The sequence below is a fragment of the Equus caballus genome, chromosome 29, assembly GCF_041296265.1.
Source record: "Equus caballus isolate H_3958 breed thoroughbred chromosome 29, TB-T2T, whole genome shotgun sequence".
NCBI classification, from domain to species: Eukaryota; Metazoa; Chordata; class Mammalia; order Perissodactyla; family Equidae; genus Equus; species Equus caballus.
This window is the reverse complement of record NC_091712.1, coordinates 16121679-16147568: the sequence shown is the minus strand read 5'-3', so window position 1 is coordinate 16147568 and position 25890 is coordinate 16121679. Positions and strand designations below refer to the sequence as shown.

Here is a 25890-nt window from a genome sequence, read left to right as displayed (position 1 = left end):
GCTGAAAAAAAGCATTCCTTCCATATAATCTTGCAGGTTTTCAGAGCAGCAAGAATCCTGCATGTTGTCACTATACTTTTAGATGCAAAATTAAGGATGAGAATGTATCACTTTGCATGGTTTTAATAAAACTGCCAGTGTTTGAAAAGAAATAGAATGAAATGGTTCTTCATCCATTTGAATTACTTTTGACAAAAAGATTTTAATTGAGATGAATTTTATATGAGACACATGAATATTCTAAATCTAGACACTTTAAAGAAAGATAAGTAGATAAACAGCTGTTCACATAAACTCTTCTGGAAAACAGCAAAGTTCTTAGACTAAGGGAACTGAATTATCATATTTCAGAAGGTGATAATCAGAGTTGAATTTCAGCATATACAAGCTGAACCTCAAATTACCTATTCCTGCCTCCTTTTCCTTTTTGTCCTGCTCCTCAGAAGACTCAAGAATGTCAGATGGAGGTCATGCAAGATGCTTTGATATTTATCTTAATAAATGAGATCCATTTATTTAGTAGTGGTTGATTTAGATGAAATATAGTGCTAAATGAACAAATGTATTGACTGATGTTTCTTTACAAGGTAAATAATTGTTAAATAAATGAATTTTTACCACCTTGGTGTGGGAACTTTCTAAATAAATAACAACATCCTAATAAATGAGTGAAATATTTGAAAGATAAGATAAAACTACAGAAATAATATAATGTATGTGCTTTAACACGTTGTTGATTGAGGATAGCAATGTCTAGTCTGGATTTTTAAAATAATGTTTAAAAAACTGAGCCAGGAAAATTCTGCCTACTCTATCTTTACTTTTTAAGACTGGGAAATTAAAAAAAAGCTCGTTTCTCCCCATGAGCTTTGTGTACCTCCTGAAATATCAATTTTTTTTTTTAAATATTGGCACCTGGGCTAACGACTGTTGCCAATCTTCCTTTCTTTTCCAAAGATTGGCACCTGGGCTAACAACTGTTGCCAATTTTTTTTTTTCTGCTTTAATTCCCCCCCTCCGTACACAGTTGTATATCTTAGTTGCACGCCCACTGCAAATTTTACATTTAATTTCCAGATCTTCAAACTTAAGGCTCTGTCCAGCGTCCTTCATCTGTAGCCATTAGCCTGTGCATCTCCCTGGGCTCGGTCTCTCTCTCTTCTGAGATGGAGTCTACCCGCATCCGCTGTAGCCCTACGTGAACATATCAAGTCTTAGACGCATAAGACAACTGCAATGACTTTCTTCATACAGCTGGATCCCTGGGGCTGCTTTTATCCCTTCACTTTTCTGGGTTATTATCATGGCCTGTAACATGCTCAGAATTGCACGTGATGTTTGTCTTCTTAAGGAAAGAAAAAAGACCAAGTGTTGGCAGGCCTTTAAGGTGTGAACAGTCTGGAATGGTGGGTAAGCCTATGCCTTACAGATATTTCCTTCAAAGGCTGGAGAGACATGAAAGATGGACTGGCTAGGCTTCGTCTTATCTCCCTTAGTGGGCTGCACTTTCCTGTGGGCTAGCACAAAGGAACCAAGGAAAACAGGCCCCACCAGTGAAGCTTCTATGTGAAATCCTCAGATAAGCCTCATGGTGAAGCCAACCTAAACTATTACTTGACCTAATGAAAAAAATCTTTTCAATTAAAAAAAAATTTGCTATGTGCTGCCTCACATGATTATCAGTAATATTTAAAACGAATTCCAGCGATGCTTCATATATTTATATTTTCATTTACGCAAGCCCAGGGCACCAGCTGATAGAGTAAATTTATTTTTAATAGAATCACAGAATCTTAAATGCTTGAAAGGACTTCAGAAGCTCTCTGGTCCAATCACCCATCCCCTGAAGGATTCCATCTATAGCCCTCTCAGGCTTGCTAAAAGAATAAAGGGGCTTATTTATTTTTCTGCTACATCCAGAAAATGTAGTTAGAAGTTCAAAGCATTAGAATTGCAAGAAAAATAAAACTTTGGTAAAATTAAGACCTCATTCTTCTGAAGGAAATTCTTTAGAAAAATGCCATAAACGCATTTTTGACCCCTTGAGGCAAAGAGAGCTGAAAAAAAATGCACGTCACTTTCACAAGCACATATGTGATTATTCTGAGTCCTAACACGTGCAATTAGTCTCAAATACTTAGCCTGCTCAAGAGTTGGAAATATAAAAAGCATAATGCATTTTATTACTATTGGGAGTTAGAGAGCATTTTGAATTTAATCTACTTTCCTCTCTTTATTTGAACATAGAATTGAATGAAATTCAGAAGGCTGAGGGGCGAGATGGAGAAAGGAAATAAGTGTGTATGTGAGTGTGTGTGTGTGTGACTGTTTGTTTCAGGTCAGTATCCCAAATTGCCATTTTGATGTGGAGCTTTCAAATGATGCATTAAATGAGAACTGTTTGAGGGCATGGAATACCCATCCACATCCCGGATTTGGAATTTCCAGGGTGATCTTTTTCACCTTTGGAGAAGGTTGCTGTGGTTGTGGTAGAAAAGTTTCAAACTGTGGGTTCTGCCAATTCTGAAGAACACACATTTTTTGCTCTGAGGCTTTCAAATTACAATATGAAAGTTATTTGAAGCTTAGGAGTTCATGTGTTACATTACACGCTGCATAAACGTAGCCATTGCTCCTAAATGTGAACATTAATGCACTCTGTAAAAGGTACAATTATTACCGCCGGGACAGAAATCAACAAACCCCACCAAAGGAATTTCTTAAAACTGCCATCATAAAATCTGTGCATGTTATGGATTTCATTAACATTTTACTCCCTGAGGATTCCCAATTGTATAATAACAAAAGTTCTTTAAATTTTAAATACCACAGACAGGAACAGCCTTTCACCCAAAACAGATGTGAAACCATCAACCTTGCCTTCTTATTGGTCCACAGATATGAAACTGGTTGGTAATTGATAGCTCTTAATGTGTTGTTGTTTAGGTTACTGAATTGGAAACTTAATAGTATTTTTCCCATGAAAAGATAAGTTCATAAGCAATAGACAGGCTTTTCAAACACAGTTCCTTACTCTTAATTACATTTGAAGTTAAAAAAAAAAAACGATAAAAAACCTTTGATTTACATACCGCAAAAAAACTAAAATAAGGAGGCAAAGGTCAGTGACACACAACATCCAGGTGTGAAGGAGCTCATTTCAGGCTGATTTTTCCTAAATCTCGTCAAGGATGATTTGTGATTGTTACCCTTGTGCTTCCTTTTCTTAATCCCATCCTTATCAGTGCCTTTTGAGACCCAAGCATGCAGTATTCTACAACAACATCTGTATTTATTTAGCTAAAAACAGTTCACTTTTGAAAGCTAAAAATAGTAAGCTTAAGATAAATAAGCAAAGAGGTTTATGATGCTATTTTCCTGTATAAGGTAAACAAATGCGTCTGTATTTTGGGAAAACAAAAGAACTACAGTTCCAGTCAAATAATATCTACGATAAGAGGTTGAAAAGTGACAGAAATCAACCAAGCAACCAGTTACTTTTTCTTCCAAAATGCTGACCAGTCTGAATATTTTAAAAAGTGACTTGATTAGGATTTGGATATCTTCTACACCAGTGGTTTTCAATATCGGGGCTGATTCTGCCCCCAGTAGGACACTTGGCTATGTCTGGAGACATTTTTGGTTGTCGTGATTGATGGGGGTGAGTGTGTGTGCCTGGCTTCCAGTGGATGGAGGCCAAAGATGTTGCTAAACATTCTACTATGCACCAGATGACCCCCACAAGAAAGAATCATCCACTCCACAATGTCAGTGTTGTCCAGAGAGATAAATCCTGTTCTAGCCATGATCCAAGCATTTGGTTAAGTTAAAACTTCTGCAGTTAACCGTTCAATTTAATAGATGTCATTTGTCAATCAACAACTAAACAGGGATATGCTGGGACTTCAACGTGTTTGCTTGGTCTTCAGGACACCACCTTCAAAAAGGGACCCAAGTCCGTTTTCACACACTATCACAGTTGAGTTGTAACAAAGAAGTAGGAGCAAGGAATCTAAGATTCTAGTCCAGGTTCTGTCACTAACCAGCTATGCCATCTTGCAAATCACTTAATCTCTGAGCATATGCAAAATAAGGAAGAGATAAAATGATGTTTGCATCTGCTTTTAGCCTTACACTTAAAGTTGAGATATCCTAGAAGGAAAAAAACTTCTCCTCTAGAATATAACTATGAATGTTGGTTCCTAATAGACACTGGCCTGAAACAACAAGAAACTAAAACTGTAAGCATAATGGAATGTGTGTGCTATATTAACTAATTAATTTTTAAGTGTAATTCTACCTAAACAGTTGTGGTTCTTTCAATATTGTCTTTCCAATGATGCTTCATCATAAAAATCTAAGAGGTTTCTTTAAATGTCATACATTTCCTTTAAGGTGAGTTGACATGAAATACTAATTACTGAAATCAATTGACTGATTTTTAAAACTGAATTAAGTGGTCAACTTGACCAAAATGGTTAAAATTCTCTTGGTATTTTCTGTATGACAAAACAATCAGTTAAAAATGTCTAAATAATTATGTCACATGTGTGTTCTGTTTTCCTCAAATTATATCCTCCTTAAAAAACAACAAAAAGCTCTGAATTTAACTGTTCCTATATACATTTCCTATATATAGCTCCTTCAAATGACTTCCTATAATGTGAAGAAACCAAGGTACCAGAGAAAGCATTAGGAAAAATTCCTTAGGAGACAGTAACTTTTGGAACATGGATTTCCTTCGTGGAAACCTAGTCACAGATAACAGACCTATGATGCATGAACGGTAGGATGGAAAGCATTTATTTTATGCAGATAGTAGAAGTCAACAGAGAATCAGAATAAGATAGCCAAAGGCTCACCTTGGGGACTTTTTCTTAAAGCAACTCATCTCCTTTCCAGATCAATGTTTTAGCTAAAATAGCATGGCAATATTAGCTGCAATAAATACACACACACAGCACAACTGAGGAACAAAAATTCACTTAAACAGCTGTATTTTCCCTAAATTTGCCAACATTATATTTTTACATGCATCATTCCACATTTGGGTAACCCAGTGGGCTATTTTTGTCAGTTCTCTAGTGACACATTTATAAAGTATCATTTTATTGCAATTTACTAACAATGTGAATGAGATGACACACCCCCTAAAGGGTCTGGTTTATAAGCAGAGTGTTTATAAACCTGGCTATTCAATATAAGTTCTGGATTAGTCAATTTAGCAGACGGAACCGATTTTGAACACAGCATTAAAGATTATAAACCTGCCAGAAAGTAGCAATGGTATGAAAAATCAAAAACTATTTCATAGGAGATACCTGTTCCATACTCAATACATAATATAAAAGAATGGAAGATTAGTTCAGAAAGTTTAGAAGGGAAGGAAATTATATATGAAACTTGTTAAAATAAATGACATTCTAAAGCTTTAAGATAAATGACTTCAGTTTCTACTTTCAATTTTGGGAGGCCCTAATATTAAAGATAAAAACAAGGTTTTCCAAATAACAAATTCTCCTAATCAAAGAAGCAGCACTTACTTCTCCCCTGTAAAATTTGATAAAAACATGTAATAATACTATTTGTCAGAGAAAACATTTACAACAATTAGTGAGTTATTTCATTCCATTTGGCACGTAAAGGACATCCAGCTAGCCCCTTCTTAGCCCCTGAAATCAAGTCCACGCCTTTAAATTATTTTTCGTCTCCACTCACAGCAAGTTGTAACTGAAAATTCAAGTTCTGAATCACGACACAGCCACTCTGGAAGCTGCTATGGCAACCACTCACGGCCCCGGATGGATGCTGGGAAAGCCTATGGGTAGGCAATCTCGAAGGACCTCCTGAGCTAAAGGACAGACTCTGGGGTGGGGGTTGGGAAGCTGGCTATTGGCATGAGTCTCCTCTGGGACCCGTGAGGTTTTCAGAACTCACCAGGCTTTGTCGTTTTTCTGTGTATAGTTGGCCTGGTCCAGTTTACCTCATTTGAAAGAGCATGAGGTGGAAAAACACACAATTAGAATGGCCAAAGAGCTATGCAAACGTCAGCTGCACCCTGGGCCTGTGTCAGATCTGACTGCAAGTGGTGAGTCACCAGCTGCTGTCTGCCATCCAGATCTCTCAGTGCCTACTGACTCGCTTCCCAAGTCTGAGGAAGGAAGGCCACTCCAACTGTGTAAGACTGATCTTTCCCACAAGTTGCATATTTTCTCCAAGTTGGGATATGGTGAACCACTTCACCTCTTCAAGCCTGGGTTTTCTCACATGAAGGTGGGGACGTAAATCTCTGGTCTGCCTAATGCACATTCTAAGACGAGAATGGGATGTGTATGAAAAGGTGCTTTTAAAGGAAAAGTGCTAGAGACATAAGGTTTTGTTCTTAGAACATCTTACAATTAACTTTAAAAATCCACAAAGCAACCTAAAGGCCTCTTGGATCTGACCAGTTTTACATGTTAAACTTTAGCAAGGGCCCCTACTTTTTTCGACACTCTACTTGTGAGCGAGTGAACATGATTGAGTGTGTGTGCATGTGTTGCTGTGGGTGGGTTTTGATTCGGTTCAGCCCACCCCCTTACTACACTAAGGCCTTTTGTCACTGGTATCTGCTTTCAAAGTTCCTTCAGTTAGAAAATGTGGAATATTATCCAAGAGAAAAATATAAGGCAAAAGGAAAACACAGAAACAAGCTTTCTCAGAAGGTTAGCACCAGCTCCTTTTTTCTGGAACTTTCCCTCTCCTGGTACCTCAGGATAAACATCTGTACTAGGAAATGTAGCGGGGTGGGAAGGAGCTTTCGCCTCAGGGGCTTGATGTATTCCTACAGCTACAGTATCTTCTTTGAGGTTTCCTCCTCCTGTGTGATTAATCCATTCTAGGGCTGATTTACCAAACCAAACAGGATGTGGTTTAGAAGCCAACTGCTTTCTGCTCCACTGGAATAAGTGAAGGCATAAATAATCTAGTACCGAAATTTTTCTCACAGAAGACAACGCCACCAAATTTGGAGAAGAGCAGAGTTTCAGCCTGAGTTGGCTTGCCACGTAATTCTATTTCTAGAGTCACTGGAGGGTGTGTTAATCGATTAGTCCCTGGTGCCATTTTTATTTCTTTGGATGAACAAAGTTCATATCCCATCCAGGCATTATGTCTCTGTCTTTTTTTTTTTTTCTCATCTCCTGGCATTTTAATCAGGGAGAAGTCACAGTTGTTTTGAGGAAAGCACTCCCAAGAGGTTTAATTAAAGCTAGAAGGATAAATCTGTTTACAGTGTGGTGAACACTATCATTAATAAAACACTGAAATAATTAACGAATTCAATTCTGCTCTGTGTGTGAACGGTCACACTTCGGATCTATGAGAACGTGTCTCCTGAACAGACACATACGCTAAGCACTTGGTTTGCAGAAAGGAATAGGGAACACCTGAGAGGCGTTTCTCCGGGATTCACGGTGTCACAGACTGCCGGAGCTTCCATGCAGGAGGCTCAGCACCTTATTTTACAGGAAAAGAAACTCAGTTCCAGGGAGGTTATGCCCTGGGCTCTAATGATGTGCTTGAAAATTAAGAATTTTTGTAGCACACTGATATACTCAGTCCTTTTTTGAATTCTTGATTGTCTAGCCAGAAACAAAAGGAAGAAGAAGATTAAATTAATAATAAGATAAACAGTTCTAGGACACAGAATAGAATGGAATACTCTGAAAAAAACGGGCCGATTTCGAAGTATGATTAACTCGGCCATTGACGATTAAGAAGGTTTAGGCACTCAGGATATGAAGTGGCCTTTTGAGCAGGATGTGACTGTGTGCAAACTTCCAAGTCGGGACTTCCTTTCGTGCTCCTTCTCACTAAAGTCCCTCTTGACTTGTTTTTAAGCTTTCTGGCAGACAACTGATCTTACAGGAAGCACCGATGTGGACGTTCCTATCGATGGTTAATGATGCATTGTTTTTTTATGTCACTCAGTAATTTCCTAGAGAAAACAATGGGAACTAAAGACTGTTCCTGTCTTGAAGGAAAGTCAGCTTCCAATATTGCCTTATTAACTTAACACATGCAAGTGTTTGTCCTTGTTGCTACAGCAACATATTTTGTGGAGTAGATTTCATGCAAAATGTGAAAAGCTGAAAAAGAAAACAAACGTCATCTACATACTGACGTGCATATAAATAGAAATGCACGTGCGCTCACGATCCTGTGATTAGAGGTACTGCCTCTGCTCACAGGCTCAATTACACTGCACTTGTTGGTTAATTTATAAAATATCTATCCAATGACAACAACAAGCCAACCACTTTTAAGGAGTTTCAGAAAAGCTGGAAACACATGAAATTATTCATAATTAGGTGATGGGTGTATGATAAGCGCTCCCACCGTGTACACAGACACAACAAGCATGTAAATGAGCCCACCAAGCTCCCAAAGGAGAAAAAGATAATTTTACTCAAGGTGAACTGATGCTAAGCTTCTCTGATAATCACCTTCCAGAGGGATGGAGGAGCAAGGGCCCTGAATTCTAGATTTAGAAACAGTAGGCACCCAACTCATCTCGGTGCAAGCCTTCTCAGCATGAGGAAAAGTACAAAGGGAGGTGACTGATGCTTCATAAGATATACCTGAGTTTCTATGAATGGTAATGAAGGATAAAGACAAAGCATACTGAAGCAGGAAGAAGCAGGTGTTGGAGGCTGACAGACCTTGTTTTCAAGTCCGTCACTAACTGTGACGCTGGGCATTTATCTAATCTCTCCAAACCTCAGTGTCCTCATTTTTAAAATGAGGATAATTGTACCCCCTTCACAGGATTGTTGTGAGGATTAAATAAAAATATGTCAAGTACTCAGCAGAGGTTGGGCCACATAGTAAGCACTCAATAAATGGTAACTATTCTATGAATGGCACAATTGTCATTCATGCTGTTCACCAGATATTTCTAGCTCTCCTCCAGCACATATCAAATTGCACCTCCCTGCCGCTTCTCAGAAGTTAAGGGTGGCCGTGGGATGTGCTCTGACAGTGAATGTGGGTGGAAGTGCTCCTTGAGGGAACCCAACAGCAGCACGATTGGCCACACTCTCTTTCTCCCTCTGCCTTGATGACAGGCAACATTTCAGATGACGGCTGCCCCCTCTGTGAGGGCCCTGGTGTGAGAAGATGTGGAGCAGACCCCCAGCTGACCGCAGACGGAGGATAGTATGAGCAAGTAGGAAACCTTACTTGCGGGGTTTTGGTGACCTAGCTTCTCCTGACTATGCTCTGATAGAAAGAGTAGGACCTTTGAGATGTGGTCTTCTGGAGCAATCTCAAATTGTGTCTAACTCCTGAGAATGATGTAAATCCCGTCCTGTTGACAAACGCCTTGTGAGAGCCCATTTTGTCTCTCTGTTTCTACTGACATGGAATTGCCTGGCGCAGAAGAATTGCTACAGTTGCAACTTCAAAACTCTTGCAAGACTACTGGCCCTAAATTATTGAGCGCTCTCCACATCACCAAGAATAGGACTACATTACCATGTAAACATGCTTAGCACTGCAAAATGTGAGCTTTCCTGTAGAGGCTCATCTGTCAATCATTCTGAACTCTTGTTGCTTTGGGGATGTGGAAAAACAAGTTACCAAGAGCTATTTTGACACAGGCAAATTCATTTCATTTCTGACTTCATCTACACCTGGATTCAGCAATCCCAAGGTAAAAGTCTCATCTTTTCTCACCCTCTACACATTTCTCAGTGTTATCATTTAGAGGTTAGCATGAGTTCAGTCTCCTGTAATAGGCCATTTCACTTTAAGTGTATGTTAAACTAATATTGACCTTTCCAAAGTAAACCAAAATCTGGTGTTTGTGCTCAAAGGACTAACGCAGCAATAGATGTGGAAAGTAGGAGATTAATCATCTTGGTTTTTTTCTTGCTGAGAAACTCTCTCTGGGAATTAGTCATTTTTATATATCTAGCAACGAATGTAAGACAGGCTCTGCCTTCTCTCCTGAAAAGGAAGCCTGGATCCTTCAGCAAATAACTTTGTATAATTTACCCACAGTTTAATCCACAGAGCCAGATATGGATGTTTCATTTGACAATGAGTGAAATCATCAGGAACGTGAGCATCAGGCCTTGGGTGGGAGTATCCAGACATCAATGTTGGGCAAGGTCAGGCATTGGGAGTGGTGCCAGGGATGAGTTAGGAGATGAGGGGGGAGAGGGTAGTGGTGCAGAGGAGGAGAGAGTCGGAAATGCAAGGGTGATGGCAGGGAAGAGTGCCGGAGCAAAAGGAGGAAAGCAGAAGCAACATTACTCATCAGTGAGGATATAAGCATGCGCATTTCATATACAGTGCTCTCCATTACACATCTTCTTGGGCATGTGCTATAGTGACCCATATGGAAAAGTAAACCTCAACTTCTTTCTTCCCTTCTTCTACCCTGAGCAAACAAACAAACAAAAACCCCTAAACTTGGAAACAGTTGTTTCACGCAAGTCTACAGGTAGAGTTAATGTATTTCATCAAAGAAATAAAAATCTGTTGAAGTAGGAAGCATCTCAACACAAAATGCGTAGTTGGGAAGAATCAGATCTTTCAGTTCTTACCAACATGAGACATCTGTGCCAAAATCCCAATAAGAGTCGTATACAAGTATCTGAGAAGATAAACGGATGTTCAGGGATGTCATCTGGGCATGCTTTTCTCTGATATTGTGGTGACATGATGATCCTACAGAGCGATTACACTCGGTGCCATTGTCCTTCTCGCTCCATATGAAGACGTTTGGCATGGCACTTTTTTCAACAACCTTTCCAGGTGACCAAAAGCTTCTTCAGCCCTAAATGTGCCAGGTCTTATGCTACATACCTGTATCCACTCTCTGTAGGAATCTTCGCCAGGTGTCCACCCGTTCTCAGGGTAGTTCAGGCGGGAGCGTTCTGCAGACCAGTTGGTGCTGTACTGGGAAGAAGCTGTGATCTGGTCAGAATGAATCTCTCCTGACTCCATGCCCAGAGCTTCCATACATCTGAAATCTGAAAGGAAAAAAATGGCCCAAAGTCTTCAAGACATAGGGGACCTAAGATGCATATCTCTTTTTGTCATCTGGCAGACTAAAAAGTTCCTTTTGATATTCAAACAAAGTCTTACAAAAGATGGCAGCAAGGAACTTATTAGAACATAGCACTGATACATGTATTTCCATGACAATAATTTTCAAAAGCAAAGCTGTGAAGATCTCATAGTGACTAATTATTTTCCCAGCTGGACATAGGTTGACAGAGATACTATTAGAAATTTATTAGGACATGATGGAAATTCTAATTTATTTTCAAAGTTGCATGTATGTAGATAATGTCATATGGGTACACACCAAAAGTTATATTTAAATAAAATTTTACTTTTGAATTATTTCTTCCAATATCTAATAAAAGGGGAAGATACATGTGTCCATTTACAATCCATATTTGGTGGACAGTCAGTACACCTTAACTCTCTGTTTCTCAGATTCCTTGCAATTGGCACCCAGGCCACCTCTCCCTGACTCTGTTTGTTCTCATGTCCTCCGCCGCCGGCCTGGTCATGATTATTATCATTAATTTATTTTATTAAAATGCAAAAGTATCTATCAAGGGTAAACTGCAGTATCACGTGGTGCCCAAACGACCACAGCTTTCTAGCATAAAATAATAATGCTCACAGTGATGACCACATATTCCATGAGGCCTAGGAGATTCAGTGAAACAGTGAAATATGATATTGGGAAATGAAGAATCAATTTTAGGAAAATGTAAATCCAAAGTAACAAAGTGAAAAAAATCTTTAGAGAATAAATAGAAGATTCTCAACCATCCAGAAAATCTCAATTAACCGAATTTTCACATTTTATGAATTTTCTCTCAAAACAGATAAAGTTTGATGGCATAAAAGGTTTTCTTTCCCTGGTTTCATACTTTTAAGCTCAGGTTTGTTATTTGCAATACAAAAAATATAGGTACAAAAGTATATAACTTAATTAACCAAATAAATTAGGTACAAATAAGATTTTGAAATTTAATTGGCCTTTTTATTTTCCAGTAAGATCTGGTAGAAAAGATACTAGCATGTCTGTAGGACAGGTCTCCGAACACCCCTGTTCTCTCCCTGTTTACTTTACAACCTGGCAGCTAGAACTGATGAAATACATAATCTGTTCACAGTTCTTTCAGGTTTTTTTCTCGAGCCCTTAAAAGAGCTGGAGACCACATAAACTTTGAGGAAGGGTTGACTGAGTTGAGTTAACAGGATACAAAAATACACTACTTTTTGTTTTCTTTTATGGAAAGGTAAAACAGGAATTAAAACATGCTTCTTTTACATGAATATCCACTTTGCTTCATGTACAAAAGAAAAACAAAATGGCTTCCTCCGGGGTCTTCCACAAACCAAACCACCACACACCATCCATTCTATATGACTGCCCTGTCAATGAACTACTGCAGATTTGTTCCTTTCACCTGAGATCAATGTCTGTCCTTTTATGATTCTCAGTCCACATATACATTTGAGGTGCCAGGTGGGTGGTCTGGCCATATTTCATTGTTTCAAGGCATTGTTTGGCCATTTCCCACTTTCTCCCATAATTTCAGAGGCTTACAAGCAGCCTTCTCATCCACAATTTTATTAAGAAAGCACATCAAATAGTCCTACCTATTGATATTCATAAAATCATTTAAGAGGGAAAGACAAACACTTGGCACACCAATTCACAAAACATTTCTTGCTTCATGTGGCCGCAGGTGTGTGAGGAGAAATAACGGGGAGTATTTACCACAGGGCTTTGCAAGATGAATAAATACTGACCTTCTGAGACACCGCTCTGCAAGATGCTGTAGTTTGCTGAGAAGCCTTCTTTTGCGATTGCACTGTCAGTATAAAAAACCATGGACAGAATGCCTGATGAGGAACGGATTCGACCTGGTGTTTTCTGGCCACAGTAACGCCCAATGTGAGGGCCAACTGGAAACAGAGAAATGCAGAGAACGTTAAAATATTTTTTCTTCTACAGCAGATGCAAGAATAACCATTTGCAAACATGGGTCCCAGCGGAACCCCAAAGTGTTTTCTTATCCAAAGCAAGCCTTCCCTGCTTAATTGATTTGCAGTGAACATATTGGATCAGGTTTGCCGAGAGGATTTTAAAGTGTGCTCAGAAGGGCAATAACAGACATAACCACATTCCCCAATGAGCAGGATTGTTTTCAGGAACAGAATCGAAAAGCTTGCTTCACTTGCAAAGAATGAGATTTGGGCTGTCAAGTGGCACCTTGGCATTCATCTCCAGGACCAAGCTGCACGTGCAGTCCAGCCCATAAAGACTCCAGCTAGGCTGTTATCACCGAGGGCTCTGGGAGTTGCCTGTCTTCATTCCTCCTGCCCTTGTTTTCAAGGAGGAGATCTGGGAATGGGTCCTGGAACCACAGCAGGACCGAGTGTCTGATCCTGCGCTGGATAACCCTGATTTCCTTCCTCATCCCATCTTCTTGTCCTGGAGCCTTGTTATGAGAAACATCATAGACTTGGACAAAGGACAATGATCATGTCCTACTCAGGACTTTATCTGAAGACTAATTAACAATTGTAACAATTTAAAAATTTATAAACTACAGATACCAAAAATTTACACATAATAGCAAGTTGTAATCAGAATGAAAGGAAAATGCATCTTTCTGACTTCTGTCCCAGTTTTTTCTCTCCCAAACCCAAGAGAAATGACCGCATTGCACTTGGTCCAGTGGCCAAGAGATGGCCCAAAGTAGCCATCTGACACCAGGAAAACAGTAGTACCTGAGGCCGTGAAAGACTGGGAACTCCGAACTCATTTGTGAAAAAGTGAAATTGCTGTTTGGCTTAAACTGGCTACCCCTTGTTGAGGTGCTTTTAGACAAGCTGCGGCAATTAGTAATTGTAAGTTGTCTTACAGACAGTGTTGAGGCCCTCTGGGCTTGGAGAAGCTTTCTCTGTCCCTGCCAGGTCAGCAGCAAAACTAAAAAAGTCCCTTTTCTCTAGGTTTTTTCATTGCACATATGGTAAAAACATACCAGATGGTTTGGGCTTAGAAGGACAATCTGGTGTGGACCATTTTCCCCTCCAAGAAACCCATGGTTCTGTGCATTTCAACGAAGAGGTATCACTTTGTTCAAGAAAGCACAGAAATGGACCTTCCCCTGGAGGAATGGGTCTTCAACAGAGTCCTGGTGCTCCAAGGCCTGTGCGTGCAGCTTCGAGGCAGAAGACAGCTGCTGAAGGCTAGGAGAAGCTTCAAGTGTCACTGGAAAAGTGAAGCCCACAAAAACTGATCTCCCTGGAGCCCCATGTACCCGCTGAGCTCCCAGCAGGCGGCGAGTCTGAACACTCTGCTTTTTAGAGCGCCCAGATCCTTGGCTGACAAGCTTTCAGCTCTTGGCCAATCCTCTTGAAGAAAAAAACTAACCCAAAGTGATTTACATATTTGAGTATTTGAGTTAGTGCAAAATGGTTACTTGGAATATCTGATAACTTCTCCATGCATTCAAAGTAACTCATGACTGAATTCAGAGTTTTCTCTCTACTGTAACCCCTCACTCTCCAGCAACCGAACATTATGTATGTGCAGATTGCTTTATTATGAAGAACCCAAGGAGGCTGACCCGTGTACGGGAATTGATACAGGTCATCTAGGGCATCGTGTGGTCATGGACAGTGGCTCTGCATTATGGGTGGAAAATTTTGCGCACTAGGCTTCCCAGTTAGCAGAAGAAAGCATCTCAGAAGATGAAACATTTGCTATGTTTTGTTTGTCTTCAGTCTTAATCCTGGCCTCAGATTCTTTCACAACAAGTGCTAGCTCTTTACCAGATTTTCTTCATCCTGAATGTGGCCCTATCACCAATTCAACACTTTTTTCTTCCCTACAGAGCACAAAGTTGCCCATAACATATGCATGAAAATATTTTGCTGGAACCATGAACTCAGATCTTTCCTTTCCTCAAAAAGAATCTGGTCTGCAATCTTGCTGGGAAGTTCAGAGTCCATTCATACTCCCTCACTCTTTTCCCTCATTTAAATTCCATTATTGTGGTTTCATAACTTTCTTTTTCTTTAGTTTGTGGGCAAACTTTTACAGCCTTAATCCTTGGGGTCGTCTCTGATCACCACAGCCACTGACCTTACCAAGAATATAAGCATACAAGGAAGCTGCAGTTACCCCAAGCTCTGCCTGCTGGTCCTCCGCCCCCAACTCTCACCCAGCCCCTCTGGGGAGGCTGGGAGGGGGAGACTCTTTGAAAGAGCAAACAGAAGAGAACTTGTCTAACGCAGACTCATAATTTAGAGAGTCTCCATGACTCACTGGCTTATAATGTTTAAGACATGCTGGGTAAATCTGCCTTCTGTCCTTTAGAACATTGCCCCCGGACAGCAGCATGCCACTCTCTTTAGGAGCCTTCAACATAGGAGAGAAAAAGGCTTTTTCGACTATACTACAAAGAAGTATTGAATTTTCCTGAACAACAGCGAGACCTCAGCCTAGCAAGCTAATGCAATATTGATCTGAGCGGGAGTGGATGAAGCACTCTTACGTGTGTGTGCTCATTTGTGTATTTACATGAACACAGCTATTGGATTTCCTGCTTCCGTTATGTGGGCCCAAAGGCCAGGGAGATGAATGGTAACTGTCACAGAAAGAGAAGCATAATTCAAAAATTGAATTATTGAAGAATGTAAGCAAGTGACACGCACTATGCTGTCTCTTGGGGGGCGGGTAGCCTGTAGGGCTCACATCTTCTCAGGTGTGAAGGTGATACAGCATTTGTGCTGTTTAAAAGATTTCCCCGCAACTAGGAATGGCAACACCACATTCTTTGTATTTTCCCGTTAATCTTTCTCAATAATTACAACGCTATCTCAGAGTCACACAGTTTGGCTTTCTGCCACCTTTTACGTGACAAAAAAGACAATGATCTACTACAAAGAGGTACTTTTGAAATGAAATATTTTGAATAAATAAAAAAGAGAATCATTTCCAAAAGGTACAAGATAGGCCACATATACTTTTCTTACAATAATGAATCTTTTGCTGGAGAACATCCGCACTTTGCAACTTTTCCCCAGGAAAAAATATTGCACATTTATATCATTTATATTTTGGAATATTTGTATTTTATATGTGTAGTGTTTATATTTTATATTTATATTTTAAAAGGTTAATTTTAATATAAAGATAAATTAAAAACAAACAGATCTCAATCTAGCTTTTATGAAACTTATTCCTAAAATTGGTGATAATTTTTGGAATGCAGGTGACAACTGTGGTTTCAGCCCCTTCCCCAGCCTAGCTGGAGACCTGACTTCATCTGCACCCATGTGGTCTGAGCTCAGCACGTGTGTTTGGCTCCACAATTCAGCACAAGTGTTTGCAGCATCAACCGGGGCAGCATGCTTAGCTCATGGCTCTCAAACCATGTAAACTTCCAACAATTTCTTCGCAGTAGCTCCTTGTGAGTCCACCGAGCTCCACAGAGAGTGGGAGGTGCCTGTGTGAGTCACAACACTCAGGCCTCGGATTTTGAGTTTGGGAGTAAATTGCTTTTCTTCAAAGTCAATCTGAATCAAGGGGTAGCTTTCAATTACTTAGTCATCTAATTCAATGTTTATGATAAAATGCAACATAAAATCACTTGATGGTTAAAAGCTTTCAGCGCCTTCTGGTTGTTGTTTTTGGAAAGGATATCAAAGACTAAAAGCAATTTGGCTGGCAGAGGAACTGTATGTGTTGAACTACTTATGACAAAAATGTTTCTAGTGCCACTGACAAAAGCCCAGGAGGATGCAGTCCCTCATTTTGCCTAAACAAGAGAGAGCCATTATGCTGGCATAGGCTGGATGAGGCCAGGTATGTATTAACAAATATAAAAACACATTTTTCATATTCCAAAGCCAGTTTGCTCTGGAAATAAGTCAAACGCACCATAGTTTAAAACATGGAATTGCAAGGCTGATCACTTTTATTGTTAATTGTTCCTCGCTTCAACTCAGCGATTTTCTAGAGCCAGAAAATTACTACTTTGAAAAACCCTTGACACTAATAACAATGTGCTTCTTTCTGAAAGTATTCTAAATAAGTTGGTTGATTGGACCTCCTTTTCAGATGTCAATTTAAATGTAAGTTCTAGAAAGGAAGGCTGCAAATTTGGGGTGTGAACAAATAAACCTGTTATTAAATGTTCCAACTATTATTACAATACTATTATAATATTGTTTTCCTAATTATTGGATTGAATGCTTGGAAATCAATCAGCACTCTGTTTGGGTAAATCTCATTACTTAATGAAGGAGTTTCGAAAAGATCATCATAAGCCTATTTATATGGTAAAAGAGCAAAGAAGAAAGTAAACTAAGGATAACTCACCCATTTACTCCAACGACAACATAAGCTTTCTCTAAACTCAGTTTTTCTCTAGTGCTGTTTACTGTTGAGGAACATATCTAAATTGAATTACATTGATAATTTTAATTTTAATAACCTTGATAACTTGTCATTTCAAAGACAAAGGCAATCCCCTTCATGTTATACTTGCTCTTCATTTACTATTTATTTAAGTATTCTCTCCTCCAACTTGATAATAATATGACTCTATTTTATAGATGGTCATACATCTCTAACTGCATGATTTATAAGAACTTCCAAGCCACCCTTTCTGAACTGTATAGAGTGTGTTCTCTAGAGAAATCTTACTATTAAACCAGACTAAACACAAGACAAGCAATGCAGCTGCAACAAATTATTTGATATTATCTCCCTCTGTTCAGAATTTGGATGTATATTTTTGCCATTCACCTTCCAATTCATGAGGATTGAAATTGAAACCTTTCATTTAGCTGTCCACATGGCTGCCTCCCCCACCTCTTTCAAATCTTTGCTCAAATGTCACTTTCTTAATAGGGCCTAACCTGACCACCCTATTTACCATTTCAACCCTCGGATCCTTCTCCCCTAACCCTAGCACTCCTCAGGCATGGGCTCTGCTCTACTTTTTCTCTCTTTCTCTTTTTTTTTGTTTATAAAACTTCTCACCTTCTAACATTCCATACACATAATTCACTTATTTGTACAGTCACGCACTGCATAATGATGTTTCAGTCAACGACAAACCACACATACGACGGAGGTCCCATAAGATTAGTAGCATATAGCCTAGGTGTGTAGTAAGCTACACACCCAGGTTTGTGTAAATGCACTCTATGATATTCACATAACCATGAAATCACCTAAGGATGCGTTTCTCAGAAAGCATTCCCACTGTTAAGTGTCACATGACAGTCACGTGCATTGTTTATTGTCTCAATCCCCCTGGCAGATCTAAACTCCACAAGGGCAGCCATCTTTGATTGTCTGGTTTACCAAGTGGCTAGAACAGTGCCTGGTACATGGCAGGTGGTCAATAAATATTTTTCAAATGTATGATGAATTTAGATGATAGGAACAATGAATATAAAGGATATATTGAGGCGATTCAATGGCCAAAGGTAAAAATTCCCTAGAGGGCTGACAAGGAATCTGTCTAAATTAGGAATGTTCAAATATTCTCATTTCTCTTCAGAATTTCTAAATTTTTTGATAGCATAATGGATGCACATTTCACCCTTAAAATTTTATCAGGTACTTAACTTCTCTGGTCCTTAGTCTGTGTATTTGTGAACTGAACGGTTTGATTAACTGACCTCTTAAGATCTCATCCTCTGACAGTCTATGAATTAGTGCCTAGTAGGCAGGTCAATAAAATGAACAAAATACTTTAGTCAGGAAAACTATGCGTTGGTTCCAATTCTATCACAAAAATAGCTATGAAACCTTGCATAATCTTTCATGGGCTCAATTTCCTCATCTATAAAATGAAGAACTTGGACTAGATAATTACTAAAGTCTTTCTGAGCTGGACTATTTCATTAGCACTCTGCATAAAGAGAATTACTGTTTTGCTGTTTTCCCTCCTCCTTTTGAGCTATTTTTTAAAATGATGCAGGTATCCTGACACTTGTCAAAGGATCCCAGTGCCCTTCCCCCAGATTCTTCCCTTTTAGGATGCTTCCTGCCCTTCTTACCATCGGGGAATCCATCCCAGATTTCTAGCCGGTCGTAGCGACAGAACATCCCCCCTGGAGGATTTGAGTCAGGCTCCAGGTCAAAGCTTTCAAATTCCAGGATAATCTCTGACATCTTTGGTGCAAAGATAATATAAGTGCATTCAAGGCTGTTGGGATATTTTTCAGGGAATCCAGGGGACTTTATCACTCCACTAGGTGTTGTGTAGTTCTGGGAACATTCAGGACCTATGAGTGAAAGAGAAGAAGCAGCAAAGTGAAAAATCCCATTTAAACGACTTCACCAAGAAATAACCTGGGCAAAGACCGCATATCTTTTTAACAAAAGCCCACGATGATAATCACTGTCCCGATCACTCCTTACTCAGCCTTTTCACGGTAGCGATAGGTATGGAAAGTCAAGTTCAGATTTACTGTGTTCACGTGAGTTTTCCATTTGTGTGGAGCAATTTAAAAACTTCTGCTGTTGCAGAGAAAAAAAAAATGACAAATAGAAAATCATGTGGGAACAATGAATGAGTAAGCTACAGAAATCTCGACAGAGCCCTAGAGAAATAATTATAGCCCCTGCAAGCTTAAATCTTTAAATCTTGAGGCTGACAGCCCTTTATTGGTGAAATAGAACATTTACAAAGGCAAGGGAGAGAATTCAGAAGAGGGAGTTTGGGTTTCAGATTCCTACACCAGTGACTCAGTAACTCTGCCAGATGTGACCTATGCCTCTTTGACAAACTAAATGTGAAAGGTAATTCGTACACGTACCCAGGGTGAGTGACTCATTCTGAATGGTGTTGACACAGGTGTGCTGGTAAAGTGTGGCTGTTAGTGAGGGCACGATAAACTGTGATTACAGGCCGTGTTGCGAGAAGGCACTTGATATCAATGTTGACATCCTAACCTTCTCCAAAGTCCCAGATACAGTACACTATGCCATTCTAAAATGATTTGTTAATATGTATGTGTGTGTGTGTGTGTGTGTGTAATGTATGTATCTATAATGTGTAACTTTAATGACTGCTCAGGGTTATCAAGACTTTACAGATTATGTTGATTTGTAATTTAAATTGGTCAAGCACATACATACATATATTGCAAGTTGACCTTATGACGATGAATGACCACAATTTCAATTCATGGTCTTCAGTGTTGACTAGCGTGATATTCACCACGCCCTCAAGAATCTGCCCATCTGCATGCAGGTGAGCCTATAAGTAAGTTCTCCTCCTCACCATCATCACCGCTGTCATGATTTGCAAAGAGCTCTTAAGGCTCTCTGGGAATCGGAGATGACTTGACCCTTTTGAAGCTCGGGATCCACCCTGGGGATGTTCAATTCAACAATTCTTTTCCTGGGCCATTGTCTTACTGATGGTCACCCTGTGACAGCATGCAAGGATTCCACTCTAAATAAGGAGGTTTATTGAGGTTGTTCTTAACTAAATATTCTCCCAAAGTGCCAAGTAATGTATTAGGTATCAATACAGATTAAATTTAGCTAGCAAATTTCTATTTTTAGTGGCTAGGGTTAGTAAGCTGAATCTCTATGCCAGTGTATCTGGCAGCCTATTGAGAAAACAAATCAATTGCTTTCTCTCCATTCACATATTAAATATCCAAGGCACTGGAGATGCCGAGGAATAATACTTGTTAGAAGGGCACAATAAACTGGTCTGTAGAGGTCTGACTTATTTAAAATACCTCCCAATACCTTCTCAGGTGTGGCTCACCCTTCACCATGATGGCTTCAAATGCTTATCTAACTGATTCTGGGTAAAAAATTATTAACATGTAGTGTTTTGCCATGTCAATTCCAGGTAAAGAGATTATGGAATGTGTTGTATAGTTTATAATCTGTTTCTTAGTTTTTGGTAGCTTCTGAGATGACAGCGGCTATGCCAATTTAAGTCATTAATTCACAAAGAATATATATATAGACACACATATATACACACACATATACAAATACACACATACACACATATAACATACACATATACACACACACATATACACACACATACAAAAACACATATAACACACATATATACTCACACATATATATACACACACATACACACATATACAAATACATATATACATACACACATATATACATTCACATATACACACATACACACCCATAATATATACAAACACACACATATACACACACACATATATATACTCACACATATATATACACACACACACACACACATATATGCTTTTCATTAGTGCCATCGAGTGGACTCATCCTCCAGCGACCCTCTGTGTACAGCAGGGCAGAACCCTGCCTGGCCCTTCTTCCTAGTCTGTCTCAGTCTGGAAGCTCCGCTGAAACCTGTCCATCATGGGTGACCCTGTTGGTATTTGAAATACCAGAGATGAGGTAGCTTTCAGCATCACAGCAACATGCAGCCGCCACAGTGTGACAACCAACAGACGGGTGTAGTTGTTCCCTGACCAGGAAACAAACCTGGGCCGTGCTGGTGGGAGCGCTGAATCTTAACCAGTATATACATGTATACGATATTGGGAACCCTTTAGAATTTTATTTCCAAAATGTAGGAACAGTGACCCTGGAGACCTCCAACCTCCTCCCTGGGGCAAAAAATACTTGGCTAGGTCCTTGTAAGGCAAAGCAAGCAGCAGGATTTAATGCAGGTATTAATATTTTCTTCTTCTTAAAAATGATAAAATTGAGGCCAGCCGGGTGGTGCAGTGGTTAAGGTCACACTTCGGCAGCCCTGGGGTTTGCTGGTTCGGATCCTGGATGTAGACCTACGCACTGTTGGTCAAGCCATGCTGTGGAAGGCATCCCACATATAAAGTAGAGGAAGATGGGCATGGATGTTAGCTCAGGGCCAGTCTTCCTCAGCAAAAAGAGGAGGAGTGGTGGCAGATGTTAGCTCAGGGCTAATCTTCATCAAAAAAAAAAAAAAAATGATAAAATTGTTCAGGTAAGATTCAGATTTAATGACAGAAAAAAAAATGACAGGAATTAAGGACATACATTCAAAATCAAATAAATTTTCATTGCTTTCCTTGTGCCCTTGTTATGTCAGATACCTTTAGACGCTAGTCCAGGTTTTCTAAGGTATTTTGACAAGACCTGGGGAAAGATCATGGGGTAATGGAAGAGAACTGGATCAAGCACGAGGAGATCTGAGTCCCAGTCCTGCCTTTACCACTCACCTGCCGCGTGGCTTTGGGTGGCCTCTTAACTTTTCTGGGCCTCAGACTCTGTGCATAACAAATGGGAGGTAGGCTTTAGGATTTGAGAAAAAAAAAATCACTTCTAATTTAAAGACTCTGTAATTTCCTACTTCCTCCATTATACATGAAAATTTCTTTTAATATTTTCCTCATTCACTGTTGCCTAAGTTTGCCACACTTGAGCAATCACTTCCCCAGAAAGGACCTTGGCCAGAATGGGCTAAAGAATTTTGTGGTGAGTCCACAAGCAAAAAACAGGAGGGAGGGCAAGCAGCTCCATGTGCCAAGGAGTGAATGAGCTGCTGGTGTGAGTGATGCACACACAGCATCAGGAGCCAGTGAACACAGGCTTTCGACATCATTTGCAAGACTGAGAGTACCTTGTGTAGCTCTGAGTGCCACACATCACTGTTCATGACAATAAGGATGGAGAATGACAAGAGCTAAGATACTCTCTTTAGAATTATGATGAAATATACCGACTCAGTCAAATAACATACTAAGTGACCAATCCTGTTCTCAATAAATGCCACCCCTCCCCCACACTGGGGCCCACACAGAAAACCTCTACAGCTTCTTCTGGCATTTGGGCCTGGATGACCCAGATCAAAGGAAGGACAGGGAAAAGGGGTTGGGGGGGCGGGGGTGAATTTCCTAGAGAAATTTCTCTAGGTGAATAGGAATAATTTTGGGGCTGATGGCTCAAGGTTTCAGCAGCTGGGAAGAGAAAAGTAGAAAGGGAAAGTGGGGTGCCTGGGGAGAGAATTAGGGTGTCCACGATGGCTCCAGGAAGCGTAGAAGAGGTGGGAACCAGGCTTGCTGACTGTCAGGCAAAGGTGGGCCTCTAGAAATGCAGCCCTTGGGATGCAGGGATGGCCTAAATCTTCCTCAGAAGTGTAATCTATTGACAGGAAACTTCTAAGTCAATGGATGAAGGATTAATTTATTGATTCAGCTATGATTATTTAATTTAGTGTTAAGAAAAACTGAAACTGCTGCATCCTAGAAGAAGTGCCATGGTTTGAAAAGAAGAAAGATTCACAGTTTCTGTAATATCATTAAATGGCTTTTCAGGAAGGAATGTCCATGAACTTAGATATGTACACACGAATGTATATTATATAAATGTATATGCATATACAATGTATATAAAGGTATATTATATTAGTTAATAATTTTTTATGGAGTACTGTAAGGACTATAGTATGTGCAGTGAGGGGAAAAAAAGATGTTTACTTTGCACATTTCAGGGGGTACCAATCTAGTCGGGAAATGAAACATGTATACAATGAAGAAATGTGAAAATACTAAGGAGAAACATAGTGCTAAGTGAAATATACTTCGTGTGTGTATGAATACAATATGCATATGTGTATACGTGTGTGTGTATACATATAGGGGACAAATTGGATATATGTGTAAGGAAATAAAAATAGACAAATTAGGAAGTGCTTCCTGAGAAGAATCCGTTTAAAGCCAGGTTTCCATGGAAGTTAAGGGCCATAAACCAGAGGAGAGCAAGGGTTATGAATACTGAAGGCATCAGCTTCATCCATAATCACCATAACAGCTAGTGTTTATTGAACACACCTTTGGTGACAGGCACTGGCTACACGTTTTCATTCCAACTGATCTTCATAACAAGGCTGTGCTAGATACTATTACCCATTTTTCAGATGAGCCTCTGTACACTCACCCAGACAGTCAGTAGCAGAATTAAAATTCACCTTTAGGTGTGTGGAATGTACCCAGTGTGCCAGCCTGAGGCAGGAAGCCAGGTTGTGCACTTGTGAGAGCTGAAGCTGGAGAAGATCTGGAGTGGTTCATGTCAAGCCTTGCCCTTGACCCAATGGGATACTGAGGATTGACCATCGATGATGGAGACCTGTGATACGCATTTTGGGGACAGTGGCTTGATGACTGTTTGAGAAGCTGTGTGTTGGATAAGAGCACGGGGAGAATCCCAAATCGGCCCTCTTCGGTTAAAGGCAGTGAACATGGAAAAGAAGCTGCAACTCTCTGAGACCTTTGGATGAAAATTCAAAAGAACTAGAAGGCATATCAGATGTAGGGAGGCAAGCAGAGAAAGAACGAAAAAAGGCTTCAAGTATCAAGGATGGCGTTGGACAGCTGGACAGGGAAATTACATCTGAGACTAACAGAAATGTAGGGAACTGAGTTCATTTGGAAGGAAGAGGAGGAATTCTTAATGACTTAGTGACAGATCTCTCTCTCTCTCGTCTCTTTCAACCATCTTCAGATCTTTGAGAAACAGTGAAAATAAAAGGCTATTCTTACCCCCTTTTTTGACACCTTTTTTCTTTGATGGTGCCACATGCAGGTAAGCAAGCAAATGTAGATATGTGTGTGTGTATACGCATATGTACATGTACAATATGATTTATATAACAAGTCAAACAGCTTTCATCACAAGAAATATGTACATATGTAATCATCTGTACATACTAATGACGTGTGCACACTATTATTTATACTAAAGGTTTTCTAAGTATGTACTTAGATAAATTTCTGAAGAAAGTTCTCTCTACCTACCCATATTTATATGGGGCAGTGTCAGATTTCTTTGAAATTTAAAGAAGTTGTACCAACGTTCCCAGAAACTCCTAATGACTCTCCTTTTCATTATTCTCAGTTGCCAGTGAACCAGAAGACCTCAGGCTTTTGTAATTTCTGTGGCTAGATTTTTTCTATTAAAAAAGCTCTTTCTCCTATATTCCAGGACAATACATTCAAGTCTTGAGCCTCTCTTCCTGGATCATCCCCCACACATTGATGTCAACTTAAAAGGGTAGGCTGTTTTTAACACATAAAGGGAATCTACAGACTTGGAAAAAACAGTGACATTCACATAAAGATACATTGTTTATCAATTGACATATATGTGTGTTTAATTCCTCAAGGCTGGGAGACTATGAACTGTCAGATTCCATCCCATTCCAGTACACGCCGTTATAACAGAAGATCAGTAAGTGACCGTCTTGCAGGAGCAGCTGATGCTCCTAAAGGGAACGCCATGCCGAGCATCACCACTTTGTCTCCTCCAAGAAGCCCCTTCCCCACCCCGCCCTCCATGAGCAGAAAGCCTCTTCTTCCCCCGATACCTTTAGAAATTCCAAGCCTAGTGGATTGCTTTGCTTTTTCTGGAAACTACCAGTTTTGAATTTTGCAATAAAATAAAAGGAACTAGATGTATGTGGCTTTAAGATAAGAGGGACTCACGCATTTTTAACAAAAGAACTCAAAGTTCAAGAGTTGATCAAACTTATTTTTGAGGAAGAAAGATACGAATAAATGCTCTTAAAAGAGTTTTACTGAGTATATACCTTATAAACACTGGGTAACACATTAGAATGATGTAATTTTGACTCCTGAAATACTACTTTCTAAAAAATTTTAAACACACTGTCTCCATACATTGGGTAATTTTTCTTTGTTTAAAGTATTTTCCAATATTTTTGAAGTGGGAATGTACGATATTTTTACAAAAGGATAAAGGCATAACCTCTTGTCTTTCTTTCCTCTTTGGCTTTCATGAAATCAAACAAT

The 25890-nt window shown here is 39.6% G+C and overlaps 1 protein-coding gene across 12 annotated transcripts in view; it reads right to left on the bottom strand.

The window, feature by feature from the left end:
• The window catches only part of NRP1 (neuropilin 1), a 147455-nt gene that overhangs the window by 64198 nt on the left and 57367 nt on the right, over nucleotides 1–25890 (bottom strand). For all 12 annotated transcript variants that reach the window (XM_070255428.1, XM_070255431.1, XM_070255435.1 and 9 more), the window contains 3 exons: nucleotides 19108–19335; nucleotides 12829–12984; nucleotides 10855–11021 (listed from right to left, as the gene is read on the bottom strand). In XM_070255428.1, the coding sequence (XP_070111529.1) occupies nucleotides 10855–11021; nucleotides 12829–12984; nucleotides 19108–19335 (551 nt within the window). The remainder of the gene's footprint in view (nucleotides 1–10854; nucleotides 11022–12828; nucleotides 12985–19107; nucleotides 19336–25890) is intronic.